Below are 17,496 nucleotides of genomic sequence, written 5' to 3' on the forward strand. Positions count from 1 at the left end.
AAATGGAAACGGAGATGCGGCGCATGCCGTTCATATTCCCAAAAGCAATAACGATGACAGGACAATGCCAGGACTTGCGTGCATTCGTTAAGGGTTGCTTGTCTCTTCCGTTCACTGTGTGTGTGCGTTATGCATGCCATAACACTTGGCTCTAACATTTCAATGCATGTGCAAATTTGATTTGAGCTGAAGGCAGGTCACACACTCGCACATAAATATAACGCATACGCCAGGCGAACCGCAGCTGACATATTTTCTCACAGTGCAGCGTTAAGCTTAGTTGAGCTGCATTGGCATGCCTTTCGAGAGGCACCTGCATGTGCACATGCCACCACTTGCATTTGCCCTTTTAAGACTTCCCCCCGCCTCCGCACCCGCTCATCACATGTTGTTCCAACACCCCTAGCTCAATCCCTTTACAAACAGCCCTTGCAGCAGCTCTGGTGTGTTGTTTGCTGTTTTCATTTGCGCTGGCATAAAACTTTGCATACTTTATGGGCATCTCTCGCTCTCCCTCTCTGTGTGTGACAAGTGCAATAATATCATAAGCTCAGCAACAACAACACGTCTGTTGTGGTTTTTTTCTGGCTGCCACAGAAGCAGCAGCCGACGCATATCCTTTTGCCTGTTTGTATCTCACTTGAGCGTCTGTGTTATGTGATTAAGGATTTAATTTTTGCGGCTCAAGGAAAACCCGTTCCAAGCAGCAGCAACAATAATTGTGTGTGTGGTCGCACAGTCATTAGGCTGCACTGCACTTAAGCGCCAGCAGCTGCGAGTGGCGACTGGGCGACTGAATTGATTTCAGCAACAAACTTCAAATTCTAGGCCAAAAAGCGTAATGTGGTTACGCATACGCCTAGTAGACAGGGCTCGCATGCGTTTGTGCTTCAAGCAGTGCACAGCATTTTAATTGAATTTACTAGTGTCACAGTAAATTTGAATGTCATCATCAACAGGACAAGAGGAAAGGGGATTGGTGAAGGGGAAGGGGAAGGAGCAGGCACATGGGCATTTGGGTTAGTGCAGCAAACGCATGCAAAATGTTGCCGAGTCACCTCGACAAGGCAAATTGCTTGAGGCTGACACGCGGCCTGGCCACGCCCCCTAGCCACCCATTTCAAGCGCTTTTAAATTTATTTACTACACTGCTAGCAGTCGTCCTCAACGTCGTTGTCGTGCGGCACAAAAAACCAGCCGAGACGCAGACGACAACATAAATTGCCGGCATACGTGTTTGATGACAACGCAGCGGACATGGGGCTAGGAGACAAAACAGACAAGAGGCAGTAACTGCTGGAACAATTACAACAACAACAGGACTGGAGTCGAGCATGCTAGATTGGGAAATACTCTCGAGTTTGTCTTGAAAATAGGGCATAAGCAAGTCATATTCGAACTGTTATACAGAAGTTGTCATTTAATTAAGATATATTCCATTTTTCAATTAGATATGACAGGAGACTTCTGTATAACAGTTGTATAACAGTTGTATAACTGTTGTATAACAGTTTAAAGTTCGGCTCAGATTCAGTGTTTGATAATGGATTCAATTTCTGAAACAAATCAATGACATGTAAGACAGTATACGTAAGTATAACATACAAACACTGAATCTCAGCCGAACTTTAAACTGTTATACAACTGTACAACAGTTTAATATAAGATATACATATAAATAAATATATACATATATATATATATATATATATATATATATATATACTTATTTATAACAGTTTAAAGTATAACAGTTCTGTTATATATATATTTCTTATAAAGACATACAAAGCTTTAATATTTTTTAGATTTGGAATCCATATCCTTAACACATCTCAAGCCAATATATCATTGTAAGAAATTGATGTATAACAGTTCAAGCTGTACATAGTAGCTTTGCAATAAACCCCTGTATAACATAAGCAATTTCTCACTTAACCCTTTTGGGCCATTATTTTTAATGTACACAGGGTATAACGATAGCAACAATAACAACTAAAACATACAAGGCGACATTCAAAGAGACGTTGACAAATTGATTGCATTCTTTATTTCAACGTAGTCGCTGCAGCACATGGCGTATGCGTGTTTTATTTTTCTGCCTTTCTCTCTCCGCTATCTCTCACTCTTTCCCTCTGTCTTGCCATGTAGCCTCTTTTAATATTGTTAGACGCAGTTGATTGAGTTTTAAGTGTAGTTTTATGCCAATATTGTTGCATCTGTTGTGTTTTTACTCTCCCACTTGTTGTTGTTGCCATTTTTCCAATTAAAATTCAAAGTTAAAGTGAAACGTTCGTTAGAGCTAGGTTACATAGAAAACATACACATACACAATTTGCCTACAGGGAAAAATTCAATTTGTATGCTCGACCAGACAGCAGGATGCATGCAAAAAATAATTAACTTAAGTTTGCTGATCAATTAGGAGTGGCAAAATAATGCTTGTGTACGAAGTATAGTTTTGGAGGAGAAGATAAAATTGCTCAGAATATTGGATGAAATATTTTAAAATTCTAACATAAACGAAATTCGCATTAAAATGGGTTTGCGATTTTATATTAACTAAAAGTGAATCAATTATGTAAAATTATATGGAACATATGTTAGATAATATATTTTACATGTCTAAACCTAAAAGTCTTTGACTTATGCTTAAGTAATCAAGGCTAAATGCGAATTTATCGAGTCATAATATCTATATCTAAATCTATATCTATCTTAAATACAATCTTGACGTTACCTTACGCTTAACGTTCTTCAAGTTTCATTCCGCAGTGTGAATCCGTGCGAAATCACCTCCTAATTGCTTTGCCATCAACTGTCAGGACCTATTGAGGACAAGTCTCAACTGGCTTTGACAGTTGCGCCCTGTGAATGAATGAGAAATATATGTGCTTAAAAAAATAAAAATATCAGAGGAAACGACCTTTTAATATATCATTAATAATTTATGAGTGAATGAATTTGTAGTCCATATAAAAATAAAATCTGCTAAGCATTTTTCAGTTCAATGCACAAGTGAAAATTCTTTATGGAAAGCCATTCGGAAAAACTCTTAAAAAATGCTTAGCTAAACTGATGATTAATTCATTATTTATTTATGACAAAAGCAGATGCCAACCGACAGCAAAAATGAGTTTTCGAATAGTCAGAAAATGCGTGAAAGATGTAATAGCAAAGACCACGCCCACAAATAGCATAAAAGGTTGAGTGGCAAAAAATATTGGGGAAAAAATTGTGATGTTCTTCCACGGCCTTGTGCGCATCATCTGTCAAGAGTGAGAGCACGTTGCAGCTCAGCTTTTAGCTGACACGCGCTCATCTACTCCTCACTCTAGCCCTTCCCCGTGTCCCGACTCTTCTCTCTTCCTCTCTGCTATATATGTTAATATTATGCAAGCAACAAACACCCAACGCCCCCTATAAATATGCATAGGAAATGCCTAAAAGTTAATTACCGTCAACATTCTGAGTGGCAGGCGAATTGTCGAGCGGTTGGGGCTGCAAGGGCGGGCGTTGTGTGTGGGCGTGTTTGGATTTTAATTTATGGCAGACAAACTTTTGCCACGACCAAAGCAAATAATACACAGAGCGAAAAAGACGACACACTCTCCTATCTTAAATACTGTCTCCCTCTCTCTCTCTGTGTATGTGTGTGTGTAACGGTAATTTAATATTCATGACCATGTTAAAATCAATGCAATAGAGTCAGCAGCCGGCAGTTAACGTAACAGTTCCTCTCGTCTAGCAATCTAATTAGCAATATTTTGTATTAACGACCAAGTGCTAATTTTTAATTGAAATTCTATGCTATATGACAAACGCCACAAGGAGATCTGCTGGGCGGAGGGAATTGCTGATTTCAATTTCCATTTCCCTTGTTGCTTTCCTCCCCTTGTGGCACAACAATCAGAAAACCCTTTTACTTCAGACTCTGCCAATAATTACCCACATCACAGATTTCGAGTTTTTAAATTTTTATTAGCCTTCTTTGGCTGCTTAACATAAAGTGCGGGCCTTTTGCATTTGTTAAGGGGGCCAAATGCTTTTGTTTTGTTATATACTGGGACAATTTTTAAGTGAAAATAATATGAAAGAGTTTTATATGTTTTTAAAATTATTCATAGCATAACATTCATAAACCATATATAGTTAGTAAATAATTTCTTATTTAAATATACATTTTAAAATCTTATAAGATATATATTTAAATCTTTTCCATAATTCTAAAAACAAAGAAAATAAATTTTCAATTGTTTGATATTAGATTTTACTGATAAATATTTGTTGCAATCAATTTATAACAATAATATTACGTTTTTTTTTTAATATTGAATTATTTTTTTTACTATTTTTCAGTGTAATTAAGCAAAAGCAAATATTGCAGTCTTTGACAATTGGCCAAAATCGACTGCTAACAATAAAATATTTATTAATAATTTTAAATACTACACATATAAAACTAAAAAGTATTTCAAATTCAAAAATTATTAAAATAATACATTATTAATTTAAAATGAAATTAAATTAATATTATCGTTAATTCGTAAAAATTCGATCTTTATTATAGAATTATCTAATTTTATCAATATTTAATCGTTTTTTTATGCTTCATTAAGTCTTGCTCACAATCATAAATTTTGAATGTGTACTTATTATATGCAGTTAATCTTGAATATACAAGATTTAATTTAATCAACAGTATTTCTGTAGTATTTTATATACATTAAAAATATTAAATATTTTTAATTCCTAATTTTTCGCATATTAATTTCTTAGCCTTTTCCGTTCCGCATTTTGTTTATCTAACTTTCTAAAACAAACCACAATGTCCCCCATCCGTACTTGTTATGCACTTTGACATTTCCATTCCAAATGATGCCCTCTGTTGACTTTAATTAACTGAGATTTGTGCTCATTTTTGTGTGTGTTGAGCCAAGGCTAATAGAGCCTGGCTAATGGAGAGGTACAGCTACGTATGCCAGAAGTCTTGCGCTGGTCTTTGGTCTTTCTCCACCTGTGCAGTCGGGCCCTTTGGTAATTTGCCAATGACTAAGCCCTGGTATTTACTTTGAATTTGCATAGTTACCGGCAAAGAGCTTTCTGTGACTTTTGGCGCAGCTACAACACAAGTTGGAAAATAAAACATGAAAAGAAAAAATGGAAAATGGAAATTTTCGCTGGCCGTTCTATCATTACACAGAGCGACAACCACAACGAATCGATTTCCTGCAGTGTGCTGCAATTGGGATGGGGGCGTGGCTATAAGGGGAGCAGCTCATACAGGTGGAAAATGCGCAAAAATTCATTGTGCAGAAAAAGTTGTTGGGAAAAAGCGGTTGTCGTTGGCGTCGGGGTTGGGGCTTAGGGCAAAAGGAACGAAAAAGAATAACTTCACCTGCCGGCGGGCTGTTGCCTGTTTTTGTTGGACTTGAGTGGGAGCGGGGGCGTTGGCGTGGCGTGGCTGGCAAAAAGTGTATTAAAATGTAAGGAAATGTTTGCGCTACACAGCTGTGCTCAGCTGCTTGGAAACGGCAGCGAATAAGAACACGAAGAACAGCAACCGCAACATAAAGAGACGAGCGAGACATTTTATTAGGAGCAGGGGGCAGCAGTGTAGGCCCGCCGAACGTACGACGCCAGCAAAGCTCAAACTGCCCTCTCCACCTCCCCGCTGCCCCTTGTCAAAATAAACAGCCAGCCTGTAGCGTGCGCCCCCTTCTTTACTCCAATAGATACTCTACTGAAGAGTGTTTTGTTTTTGTTATGGACTTTGAAAGACAGTGGGAGAAGCTTTAATAGCTGAGAGCAGTTTGTATATATAAATATATATTATATTGGTAGTTGAAGTGAGAATGGTTTAATATTAGGCTTCTCCTGTTGTATATACAATTAAGTGATTGAGAGGACATCGAAGGAAGAACTGAATAAGTTCAAAAAATTCGGTGATATAAAAAATATTTGATGGGTTTTATTTTTAAAGGAAAGATAATAAGATATTTGAGAATCAACTTTAAAAATGTTTAAAAAATTTGCTTTTTATAATAATTTAATAAGTTACTTTATTAGAATATTATAAAGTTTCATTACAATTTCATACATCTTCTACTAGTGTATTTAGCATTCGGCTAGCGCGAAACGCTTAACCCTTCTTGTGGTTAGCGGCGTTTGATATTCCTGTTTTATTTGATGGTAAATTTCAACAAAATTAAGCATAAAATATTAAAAACTTCAACTAGAACGTGGTCCATAGTCGACTTTAAGGCGCATTTCAATTCGTTTTTAGCTTTTAAATTTGCATTTTATTGCAATTTGCTTGATGTTTGTTGTTGTTGTTGCTGTTGCTGTTGTTGCTGTGCACATAAATTCTTGTTTTATGTTATTTTATGCATTTGGCTTTTATTACCAATTTGCCTTTAGACAGAAACGCAGAGTCCGCGTTGATTCCATTGCCATTCCCATTTCAAGGTATCTTCTGCCATGAGACTTCCACATCTATTCTATATACATTTTTTTTTTGTTTCGAGCAGGGCGGGCTGCTAGGCATGTTAAACAAATGATAATTTATGCAAATGTCTCTAGTAGGAGCTGCGTAAAAGCAAAAAAAAAATGGAAAGCAGAAAAAAAAACTGCTGAGGGTTGCACAAGTCGCCGAGGGTAACCCAAAAATTGTCTTTAGTTTGTTTTTCTTTGTGCAGCGAGTTCGAGTTTTCTTTGCTCATTTTGGCTTCTTTGGTTTTCGCCTTTTGTGCTGACATGCCTTTGTCATTTATTTTGTTTATCTCTGTGCGCTTTGCTTTTTATAACAAATTATTATTATGTTTTATTGTAAGCCTGCCATTTGCTGAGCCCAGCAATTTCTTTTGCTCACTTGGCCCCGGGCGCTGTAAATCACAACCAGATCAGACACATACACAAGCACACACAAGCACACACACACATACATAGCCTGTCCATTTTTGACCTGACATTTTCCCTTTTTTGCCGGCCTTTATACATGCGTCAGCCTGCATTTGAGTAATGAGCTGCTTATCCGGCCAAAGGTATTCCTGCCGCTCTCTTTTTGGCGAGTTAATGATACGATTTGGCTTTATTTCTCAACGCTGTTATCGCTAATGAACAGCAAATGCTGAGGGCCTTGGGCTTGCTCTTAAGATAGCCCTAAGAAAAATTGGCTAAATTAAAAGTAAGAGAGTATCTAGAGGCAGCAACTGCGCAAGTCTAAAAGCTGAAGTATATTAATTTAAATTTTTGTTAAATTTACAATAAAATGTAGATGTAAATGGATAGCCTAATAATATATATAGTATATATATATAAAAAATAAAAACAATAATATTTAAAATGTATAAAATATTAAAATAAATTCTAGTCCAGGTAAAATGATATCTATCTCTGAAAAGTTTGTCTCTCAGAAAAGCCAGAGATAGAGATGCTTTAGTCTAGAATAGAATATATTATATTAAATTATTATATATTTTGAATACCTTTTATAATAATCCTTTTCAAACAAAACTCTTTTTTTCCTTATGCAAAATTATTTTATTCATAAAAAATTTTTAACAAACGTTTTAAGAAATTTTAAGAAAATCCTTTCAACTCACTTACGCTTTCAGCTCGCTTTTCCATCGCGCATTATCTTGTAAAACTCTTTTACTTGACCAGCATTTAATTGTTATCCCAAGCCGTCTCTGAGTCATAAAGTTTTTTCATTAAATTTGCCATGGCTTAAAGGCAGTGCTCCAGGGAGTTGGGAGCAGAAAAAACGCTACGAAGTCATTACAAACAGCTTAAGTTTATGTTAAACACGCCTATATTGCCAGATTTTGCATTTGTAGAATCAGAAAGCAAAACTCAGCCAAACTTAAAATGGAAAGTTTTCCTCGTAGAAAAGCTGCTGAGGCTGAAGTAAACTGCAAAAGTATCTAAGGGCAAGAAGAGAGTGAGAGGAGCTTGTGGAACCAGTGGCATGTAATAATTGTAATTTGGATGTGGCAACAGTGGAGCTTGGCGAAAACACGAGAAATAACAATCAGAAAGCATTTAGCAGGCAACTTTTGCGTTGTACAAACTGTGCGAGGGCAACAAAGTCAAACTAAAGCAACTGCCACGTAGCAGGTGGCGCCCTCTGTTGTGATGGCTTCATACGTGTGTGTGTGTGCGTGTGTGTGGGTGTGTGTGTTAACTCCCCTGCTTGCTTGTAATGTCAACGCATTGCCCGGAACTTTAACTAAAAGCAATGGCAACAAAACAAGTCCTTTAACGATTAAACAACGACAGGAAAAACCATAGAAGAGCGAAAACTCCAACCACAATACATAAATCTGCACTCAGGGAGTCGGAGCTAGAATGTGCATGTGTGTGTGTGAGTGAGGGAGTGTGTGGGTGTGTATTTAGTAGCAATTTTAATGGCTTGACCTACTTAGAAGCAGTGCCTGTGCGTTTTTACTAAACACTTTAAGAGCGGCAGTTGCTTTCCAAAGCATTTCGAATAGCGCTTGAAGACGGGCTATAAAATATATTGAGGCATACAGTAAGCACATGAAACGAGGAGCTCTAAACTGCCAATGATAAATTGAATGCTAAGAAATACAAACTTTAGTTTCAGAAAATAAAAAGTCGCAGTTTCTGCAAGTTCCAATTTTCTAGCAAACACCATAAAGTCTTCCATCAAGTAGACTGTTCAAATATGTTTAATAATCTAAACGCATTACCAAGAAAGAAAGAGCAAAGGCAGCGCAGAGCAAACCAAATGTGGCCAGACAAACAAGACAAACAGAGGGCAAGCTACTGGGCTTGGGGCGTGGCAGGCACTTGAAGTAAACAGCGTTGGCAAAGACACAAAAGCCTATTAAATAACATGGGTCTTACACATGCGTCCTTCTTAGCAGCAACAGCAACAGCCACAGCAATGAACCAAGCAGCTAAAAGTTTTGCGCCCAATTGCCAGTGTAGAGCAGAAAATTCACATGCAGCCGGACGAAAATATGAATATACGAAAATATTCATGACAGTGTGAGAAAAAAAGAAAATAAAATAAAAAAGCAAGAAATAGCAATAGCAACAGCAACAACACAGACAGACATGAAAGAAAGCTGAAAGAAAACTTGCACACAGCCAAATGGCAAAAAGTAAACAAATAAACAAGCTAGCACACAACTCAGGAGCATCAAGGATCTGTTCGCATCATATACTTGACTATGAGCAGGCTCTGCATTAGAGATGGCCACGTGCTGAAAGCTGAAGTGGAATGCGATATGATAAATTGTAAGCAGAAGATGGATTTGGAGGAGAATGAGAATTTTATGAGATGGCTTATGAGGGGAGAGAGAGTGCTTAGAGAGAGAGAGAGAGAGAGCAGTATAACTAAATGAGAGCTGAGTAAGCATGATCTGATAGATATATTTGATAAGTCAATCGAGGCTATGTCTTCAGTGTAGCATCCATGGCTGTTCCGGAAATATATGTTTCCAGGCGAATTTTTCAGTAGAACTTGAATTCTTCATTTTTAAAATATAGAATATTGATTTGTTTTAGTTTAAAATATTATAATGAAGATTTCTTTAAAAAAAATATCTTCATTAAAGAATCAATTTTTATATGTTATGTCAAATACCTTAATGTATTTATTATAAATATATAATAAACGATTACTATATGGTATTTGATCTATTTAAATGTAATGAAAAAAAAATACTAAGATCATGTAAACTTAAGAACTAAGTGCACCTGGGCTGCTAAGCCAAGTACTCAAGATATATCTAGAGCTATTTAGCTGGAAGCAGCAATAGTTAAACTTGCTGTTGAAAAAGTTCTAAAAATTATTGTTGAAAATTAATTAGTTATATTTTATATTAATTTATTTTATATAATTATATTTCATTCACATCTTAACTCTCTTATGTTGTATTTGCTTGAACCTGCCTTAGACTTTTTCATGACACGACTTGAGGCCATCTCTAAAACATTTGCCTGCTTGTTAGCTGGTCATAAGGGTTCACCATTGAGGCAACTAATGCCAAACACTCAAACACACATACACACACACACTCTTAAACACCAACACACACATATACAGCCAGCCAGACACACTTGAGGCGTAGCTGGGGCTTGCTTTAACTAAGAAACAGCAACGCAGTTGGCGGGTCGCAGGACAATGTTTTGTGATGTATCCATGCGACAGGACATTTGCATTGGCATAAGACATTGAGTCCATGCGGTTCATAGTTTATTTTTGTGGCATCTTTGACCAAATTTAGAGGAAAATTGTATTATTTTAGAGACTCGTTGAATGTAAACTGCTGCAAGTTAGTTGTTGTCTCCAGATGCTGATGTTGTTCTTCGTTTAGCTGTGCACTTTGCTGTCCACTTGAGAGACCTGTGTGCCTGGCTGTGAGTGCTTTATGCAAGTGGCTTACGTAAACCATTTTGCAAGTGAGTTGCTCAATTTGCGCTTTGAGATGATTTTCACGAAATAAATTCTTAAATTCAACGTTTATTTAAATCTGCCTATGGAGCATACCTAAATATATTCATAAAATATATTCATTATTGAATTCGTTGCGTCAAGTTCTATAGTTCATAAAAATTGTAGTTTATTTCAATAGGAATTCGAAAAAGATTCGCTCGCTCAACTTGCACGACCTTGATGGACAAAGATTTGGATTTCCTGATCAAAGCACTGTCCGTGCCCAAATCGCCGCTATGGGCGGAGTACAGCGAGGATCAGCTAACGGAAATGCGTGAATCTTTTATAATGCTTAAGCATGTGTTATTTCAAAATACATGTATGCTACACGAATCCACATCCCATCTGATGCGCTTCACGGCTGGCGGCAATTCGGCCACCGATCATGTGCCCACAGTCTCACAATGTGAAAGTCAGTTTCGCGGAAATTTTCAATCATCTTTGACATCGTTACCATCATCGTCGTTGAGCGAGGACGATGACGCCACAAATTATAATCAGCAGGATGCCGCCAGTCAAGGGGATGACGAGACGAGCACTACGGAAAACTTCCTAGCTATAGTCCCCTATGAGAAGGACGAGCCCAGCACCGAGCTTGTGCGGTATGAGCCGTGGCTGGAAGGGGGTATCGACGATTCCTTCGATACTGATACACTGCGTGCCAGTTTAAGCTTAGATACGGTCAGCGGCTCTGGTGCCAGAACCTTAAGCACGTCCTCTGGCGGTGGCATCTCTATTAGCATACCCATGAAAATGGAATATGTGTGGCACAACAAGAATTACAAGGCGGATAGCACAGACAGCGACTTGACCATAATTGCGGATGGCTTTAATTATGTTCTAAGCCGCTAACGTGGCTAACCGCAGACAAAATTCAGGATTCAAAACATCAAAAAAAATTTTAAATTGCAACGCGTCGTAAACATTACATCCAGATAAAAATATATAAATATATATAAATAATACGCAACTCAGGATTTTTTCAATAAACATGCAACTTACAAAAATGATTAAAAACAGAAAATTTTAATTGAAAATGCGCCCAGTTGCGTAGGCATTTGAGCATTTGAGCATTTGCGCAGTCCGTTTGACCCAACCGCCACAGAACACTCAAAGATACACTCACAAACACTCACGCATTCAGTCGTGCAAATGCGAGTGCCGCCTGCCTGCGGTCATTTGTTCATTTCTCTGTGCGCCTGTCGCTGCCAGACAGTCAACTCCTGCCACACACTATTTCCCTATTGCTCGCCTACAACTGTCCTACTGCTGTTTGTGAATACATATTTTTGACTTTAATGTTGCGGCAGTGTAATTTCAATATTTGTATACCCTGTAAAGTGCATGAAAGTGGGCGTGTTTATGACAAGATGAGGGACAGGCAGAGAGTGATAAAATTAAGATTTTGCATTTTAAGAAATGATAAAATCAATCTTAAAATCTTTAAAAATATATGTAAGTTAAATACATTTATTATTATATATATATTTTTTTTAATTTATAAAATTCAATCTGCTTACAGGATATTTGCAAAACGATCCTTATTTATTTTTACATATTTTTTTTAATTGAAAGCGAGTTTCATGTGCGTGCGTGCTGCAATTTCCTTTTGCCATTCATTTAAATTGAGCAATAGAGAGTGAGCAAAGAGAGTGAGAGAGAGAAAGAGAGGAACAACAGACAGACAGACAGACATACAGAAATAGACAAACAACTACCGAAAATTCTAATTTAATTTTATATGAAATTTGCTTTGCCTTTGCTATGGCGGATGGTTTGATTGCTCTTTGTGTGTGGAGCATGTTGTTGATGCCGCCTGCTGCACAGGTGGTTTTGCCTGCTACCCTCTAGCAATTTGCTTTCGCTTTTTGCCGCTTTTGATTTGCCATATGTTTCGGGGGTGCTCAGGTCAAATGGCATTCATTCAGTATATGGCCTGCCGCCTCCTGCTGCTTCTATGGTTGGGCGTTGGGCGTTTGGCAATTGCTGGATCTGTGACCATTTATTCTTATATGCATATTAAACATTTGGGCATTTTCAGCAATGTCTGCCATCAAATGTGAATTGTATGCAATTAGTTTAATGGTCGCTGCAATTACTTGAGCTGAATTGCAAATGAATTTGCAATTTCCAAAATTTATGTTATTTCTTTTAAATTTGTTTACTGACTTAATGTGTACATATATTTTTGAGTATTTTCTAGTCAAGGAGTCAAGTTGTTAGTTGTTGATTAAATTACAGCTAAAATGTTCTCACTCGCTCTATATCAATTTGCTTAACTGTAGAGTTTCATAAGAAAATTAATTTTTCTTTAACTAAAGTCTTTGTCTGGAGATTGACTGAAGCTGATAATATAGTGTTATTATATTAGGCAGATTTTTAATGATGAATTCCAAAAGATTTGCAATTTGGTTATGAGTACTCGTACGAAGCTTTCAGCGAATCCGAGTTAATCCTTTGACTATTCTGCTCTGCCATGCATAAAAGCTTGAATAGAGCTACAAAATAAAAAACCAAAAAAATTGTAATAAATCAAAACTCTCTTTTGCTTATTCTTAACCAGCTTCAATTAAATTTGTCTCCTCTAACTTAAACAAATAACTAGTTCCCCTGCTTAGTTAGTCAAATTGGTATCAGTTTACAGGCTATCAATCAAGGCGCGCTCTCATTCCACCATTCAATTATGGCTCATCAAAAATGTAAACTAAACTCATTAATTACTGCAATTAGTTATAATACAAGTTGTTCTTTCTGTGCACTTAAATGGTCTTTATCTGAAAATCGTTCGCTGGTCTCATATTGTATTTGCTTAATGTTACGCACGCGACCAGCAGCTAGTAATGAGAATCGCGTAGAAGGGAGTGAAACAAAGTCCGCAAAGCGCTAAATCGTGTTGAGGTAAGAGCAGCCCAGTCTAACCAAGGCGCTGATTAATGGTTTCTTTTACTTCGGGCACGTCATAAACGGGCAGGTTCCTAGTTCCAGTTCCTTACCCAAAGCCCTCAGGGCCGCTCGCTTTATTATCAGCGCTTGACTGGGCAAAGCGTTGCGAGCCTTCGCCAGGGGGGTTGGGCTTGGTTTGGCTTGGGTTGCAGTTGTCGTCCAGTCAAGTATAATTAACAACTTTGTTGTGCAGGTTTTTCCAGCCCATACTCAGGGTGCTGCTGCTCTGTTTTTTGTCAAGAAATGTTGCTCGTTTTATGTAAATGATGTGTAAACACCACGTGCAGTCCATAATCCGCGCCCGGAATGTGCAACACTCGGGCGATGTTGTAAAAAATATTCAATGCATATTTCGTGGCGCATGTCCATTAAGTTGAGAGTACGACGACACGTGTCGCTGCGATTTATTAGCATAATTTCTCTTCTTCAAGTTTTTTTTTTGGTTTTGTTTCTGTTTTTATGCACGGGAAACATTAAAGTGAAATTGATGTTGATATGGGTCTCGGTTTTGTGGGGTCTTTGCGTTAGTTTCCAAGTAAAACTTGTGACATAAATCCGGCCAAAGTTTCTGGTGCGCTGCAGGTTTCACTTTTCAATTTCCTTGACAACTTCGAGGCAGCATCATCAGCATCAGTCGCATCCCCGAAACTTCTCACTTAATTGTTGTACATTTGTCAATCCAAGATACACACATACAGTCAGAGACGTTGTCAACACCCAAGCGATAGTCTCTCAAACCACAAGCACTTTAAATTCAGGAACACACGTAGACACAACACCGGCTATAAAAGGCATTGGCGAGACAGACACTGAACAGCGTGCGTGGTGTGGGAGAGGGCAGAGCAGGCAGAGGCGCGAGCATTTCAGTATCTGTTGTAGATACTCGTGTCTCGTGTCTAGTCTTGTGCTATTTATGTCTCAGTTAGTAGCACATTTGCTTCGACTAGTTCGTAAATTAATTGGATTTGCAATTACATGGCACATAGAGTAAAGGGAAACAGCTGCGTGTGAGAAGCGCATAGAGAGGTGCCACTAAGCCGTTGCTCTTAGTACCCGAATGCCGACGCTAATGAACACTTAGAAAATCGTTACGGCGGCTAATCAATAGTTGAGGAATGCCTCTCAATACAATTTGTAAGCTGGAGATACTTACAAAATAACTGGTTTTTATTATTTATTATAATTACTTATTTCACTTTTCATTATAATTTATTTATAACATAATTGTTGAATAAAGAATTTTATAGATAGTATTTAAAATAATTTCTTTTTAAATTTTTAATATTATTATTTATTGTTAGTTTATATTTCAAAATGTTAATTAATTCAAATTTGTTTATATATAAACTCTTTCATATACATAAATTTTATGCACAACTTAAATTATTTCTAATTTAAGTATATTTAAGCTCAAGCACAGTTTGATATAAATGCGTCAAAAATAATTTAAGCTTCACAGCATATATATTTTGAAAGTATATTCATACTATAGCTAACAATAATCAATATAACAGCTCTCAGCATCAGCTATAAGAATTTTCAAAGTGAAAGCGCGGTGTGCACCTTTGTTCCAAGTTATTACATCATGACCCACCTTTGATTAACTCATTTGTGCAAGCCAAGCCCAGCTCTGCTTTTCTCCAGATCTGTGTATCTGCAGCCCCACAAAGCTCTTGGCATGTGTGTTTAATGTGCGTTGATGTTGAAAAATGTGGATGTCTAAAAATTTAATTATATGGCCGAGCGAGTCGTAAACATCATTAGGCAAGACAATGCCAAGCGACAGATAGAAACGCAAACATAAACAAATATTTTTAATAAGCGGATAGATGCGAGCGACCCCCGGGTCGGCTGTGTTGCACGCGGGGCACGTGCGTTGTGGACATGTCCATGGACATATTTGAAATTGCAATAAAACGTCTGACTGAACATTGAGTATACGATTAATTTATATATACCTATATATATATATGTATGTGTGTGATCCACCTCTGTTAATTCGTACTGAGAAATCCTTTTTCCCTTCCATTTATATTTTTCTTTATTGTGCAATCGTAATTTTCCGTACGTAGATGAAAGGCCGCATTGCTATGTGACCAAAGGCCGTAAAGCGCATTGCACCCCTTTTGCCTGTCACAGACGCACCCCTCCTAGCCAAAACCTCTTCCCCACCCCATCCTCCCCCTTTAAAATCCCCTTGCAGCAAGGTGTTCCCTTCGCGTTTTTAATTCCACTTCCGTTTCGTTACTTTTGCCAAGATTTTCGGTGGTTGTTGCTGCTGCTGCTGCTGCTGATGTTTGTTGCCATGGTTTGTTGAACCTGGGCGGGGGATGGGAGTGGGTTTTTCCGTCTAACGGTGGCCAGTCACAGTTTTCCCCGCTAACGTTTTTGCGCACTCTTAGTTAATTTCCACTGCAATGCAAAACTGAAGCGCAACTGCATTTAAAATTAAATCCTCAGCGAGCTATTTGTCATTTTTGACAGTTAAACTGTTTTTCGGCGTCGCGGAAATTGTGGCTTATGGTCGCAGTATTACGTCCCCAGTTTATCCTATTCTGCTTCTCCCTTTTCTTTCTTTTTTGCTGCGCAGTTGATATTACGCTCTTCTGATACTCCCAGTGCGGCGTGACTGCTGTTCTACTTGTTGTTTCTGTTGTCTGTGTGAGCTGCTGTTGTTTGTAATTAGAGCTATAAATATTGTCGGTATTGTCCTAGGGGCGAGGAGAAAAGTTGTCAAATTTTGCTCAGGTTGGAGCGAGAAAATTTGATATACAACTTAGAAAGTTAAATGTTAGATCGAGTTTCACATAATTTTGATTAAATCAAAAAAACTTGTATTTTAAGTGGCTTTCCGTTCAGATTACTTAGGTAGGTAGTTAATATAAATTACTCTTTGTTGCGAGATGAACAAGATTAAAAAGGCTGCTCAGTAAACATCAAATTAAATGAAAGCGTGAAATAGCATAAGTATCATAACAGTAGCCAGAATGTATCATACATTATTTTTAAATATTTTAATTGTATTTAAAAACTGTTTAAAAATGTATAAAAAAATATATTATTAAAAAAATAATTGGACGTTAAAAATATTTCAGAATAAATGTTAGCAATATAATCTTATGTATTATATATAAATATATTTAATTTGTCCTTTTTCATAATATTTTACAAACAATAAAATATAATATTGAACCATATTTTAATTATATATATTTTATAATTATAAAGTTTAGAATAAATTATTTTATATTTACGTTACTTATATTGAGTTCGAATATATTTATTTACTTATATTTTACTTTATATTTTTGTGTACATCTATTCAAATAATAATATAAGGAAACTCCCAAACAAGATTCTGAACTCAATTTCTTCATTACATTTCCTACATCTACTGGGAATTTCCTTATTATTATGACAGTTAAAAAGATTAGCCAAAACCTTCTAATTTATTCTATTATATGCTCAAGTGCTATCTGCATTCTATATACGCATATTCACACTCAACTATCTCACACACTCTCAAAAAAAAAAGCCGACCCTATTTAAGAATTTTCGCCGCGCTAAGCTCATCGTAACCAAAAAGATACGCCCACAAATCTGTTCACATTAACAGATCTGTGCGAAACAAAGGCTAGAAGCTCCGCGGTGTATTCCCAGAAGAAGATTAAAATCAAATCAATGCATAAATTGCCCAACTCTTTTTAGCGAATCCTGCGCTAAGGATATTAACGCCTTAAGCCCAGTTAATGGCCAAGCTGCGCATAAGACCATAAATCACCGAATATAATAGACCAAAAGACAACAAACTGAACTGAAATTGAAAATGAGAGAAGCTACAAAAATTTGCATGCAACAGCAACAACAAAAGAAATATGTATATATAAATGAAATCTCTTTGCCCGTTGCGCTCAGCCGAAATCCGCTTAAAGTACATAACAATCAAAAATTATGGTTTTATGACGGAACAAAGGGGTTTCGTTTTTCCTTTTTGATTGGGAATTGGGCTTCATTGGACTTCAACCCGAATAGAAATCGAAACTCGAGTTGCAACAGTTGCGCAACCAATCGCCACAAATGGCGTC

The 17,496-nt window shown here is 37.1% G+C and overlaps 2 protein-coding genes across 3 annotated transcripts in view; both read left to right on the forward strand.

Moving 5' to 3' along the window:
• LOC111600665 (E3 ubiquitin-protein ligase TRIM9) overlaps positions 1-17,496 on the forward strand; it is a 108,393-nt gene that overhangs the window by 20,584 nt on the left and 70,313 nt on the right. The gene's annotated exons all lie outside the window — the stretch shown is intronic.
• On the forward strand, positions 10,574-11,453 carry LOC111600668. The gene has a single exon (XM_023316920.2). The coding sequence runs from the start codon at positions 10,649-10,651 to the stop codon at positions 11,318-11,320; it is 672 nt and encodes a 223-aa protein (XP_023172688.2). The 5' UTR covers positions 10,574-10,648; the 3' UTR covers positions 11,321-11,453.

The sequence above is a fragment of the Drosophila hydei genome, unplaced genomic scaffold (assembly GCF_003285905.1).
Source record: "Drosophila hydei strain 15085-1641.00,03,60 unplaced genomic scaffold, DhydRS2 tig00008114-arrow-pilon, whole genome shotgun sequence".
Lineage (NCBI taxonomy): Eukaryota > Metazoa > Arthropoda > Insecta > Diptera > Drosophilidae > Drosophila > Drosophila hydei.

What these genes read in the sequence shown, in the direction of transcription:
- LOC111600668 (XM_023316920.2), top strand. Translation starts at nt 10,649, where the DNA reads ATGGACAAAGATTTGGATTTCCTGATCAAAGCACTGTCCGTGCCCAAA.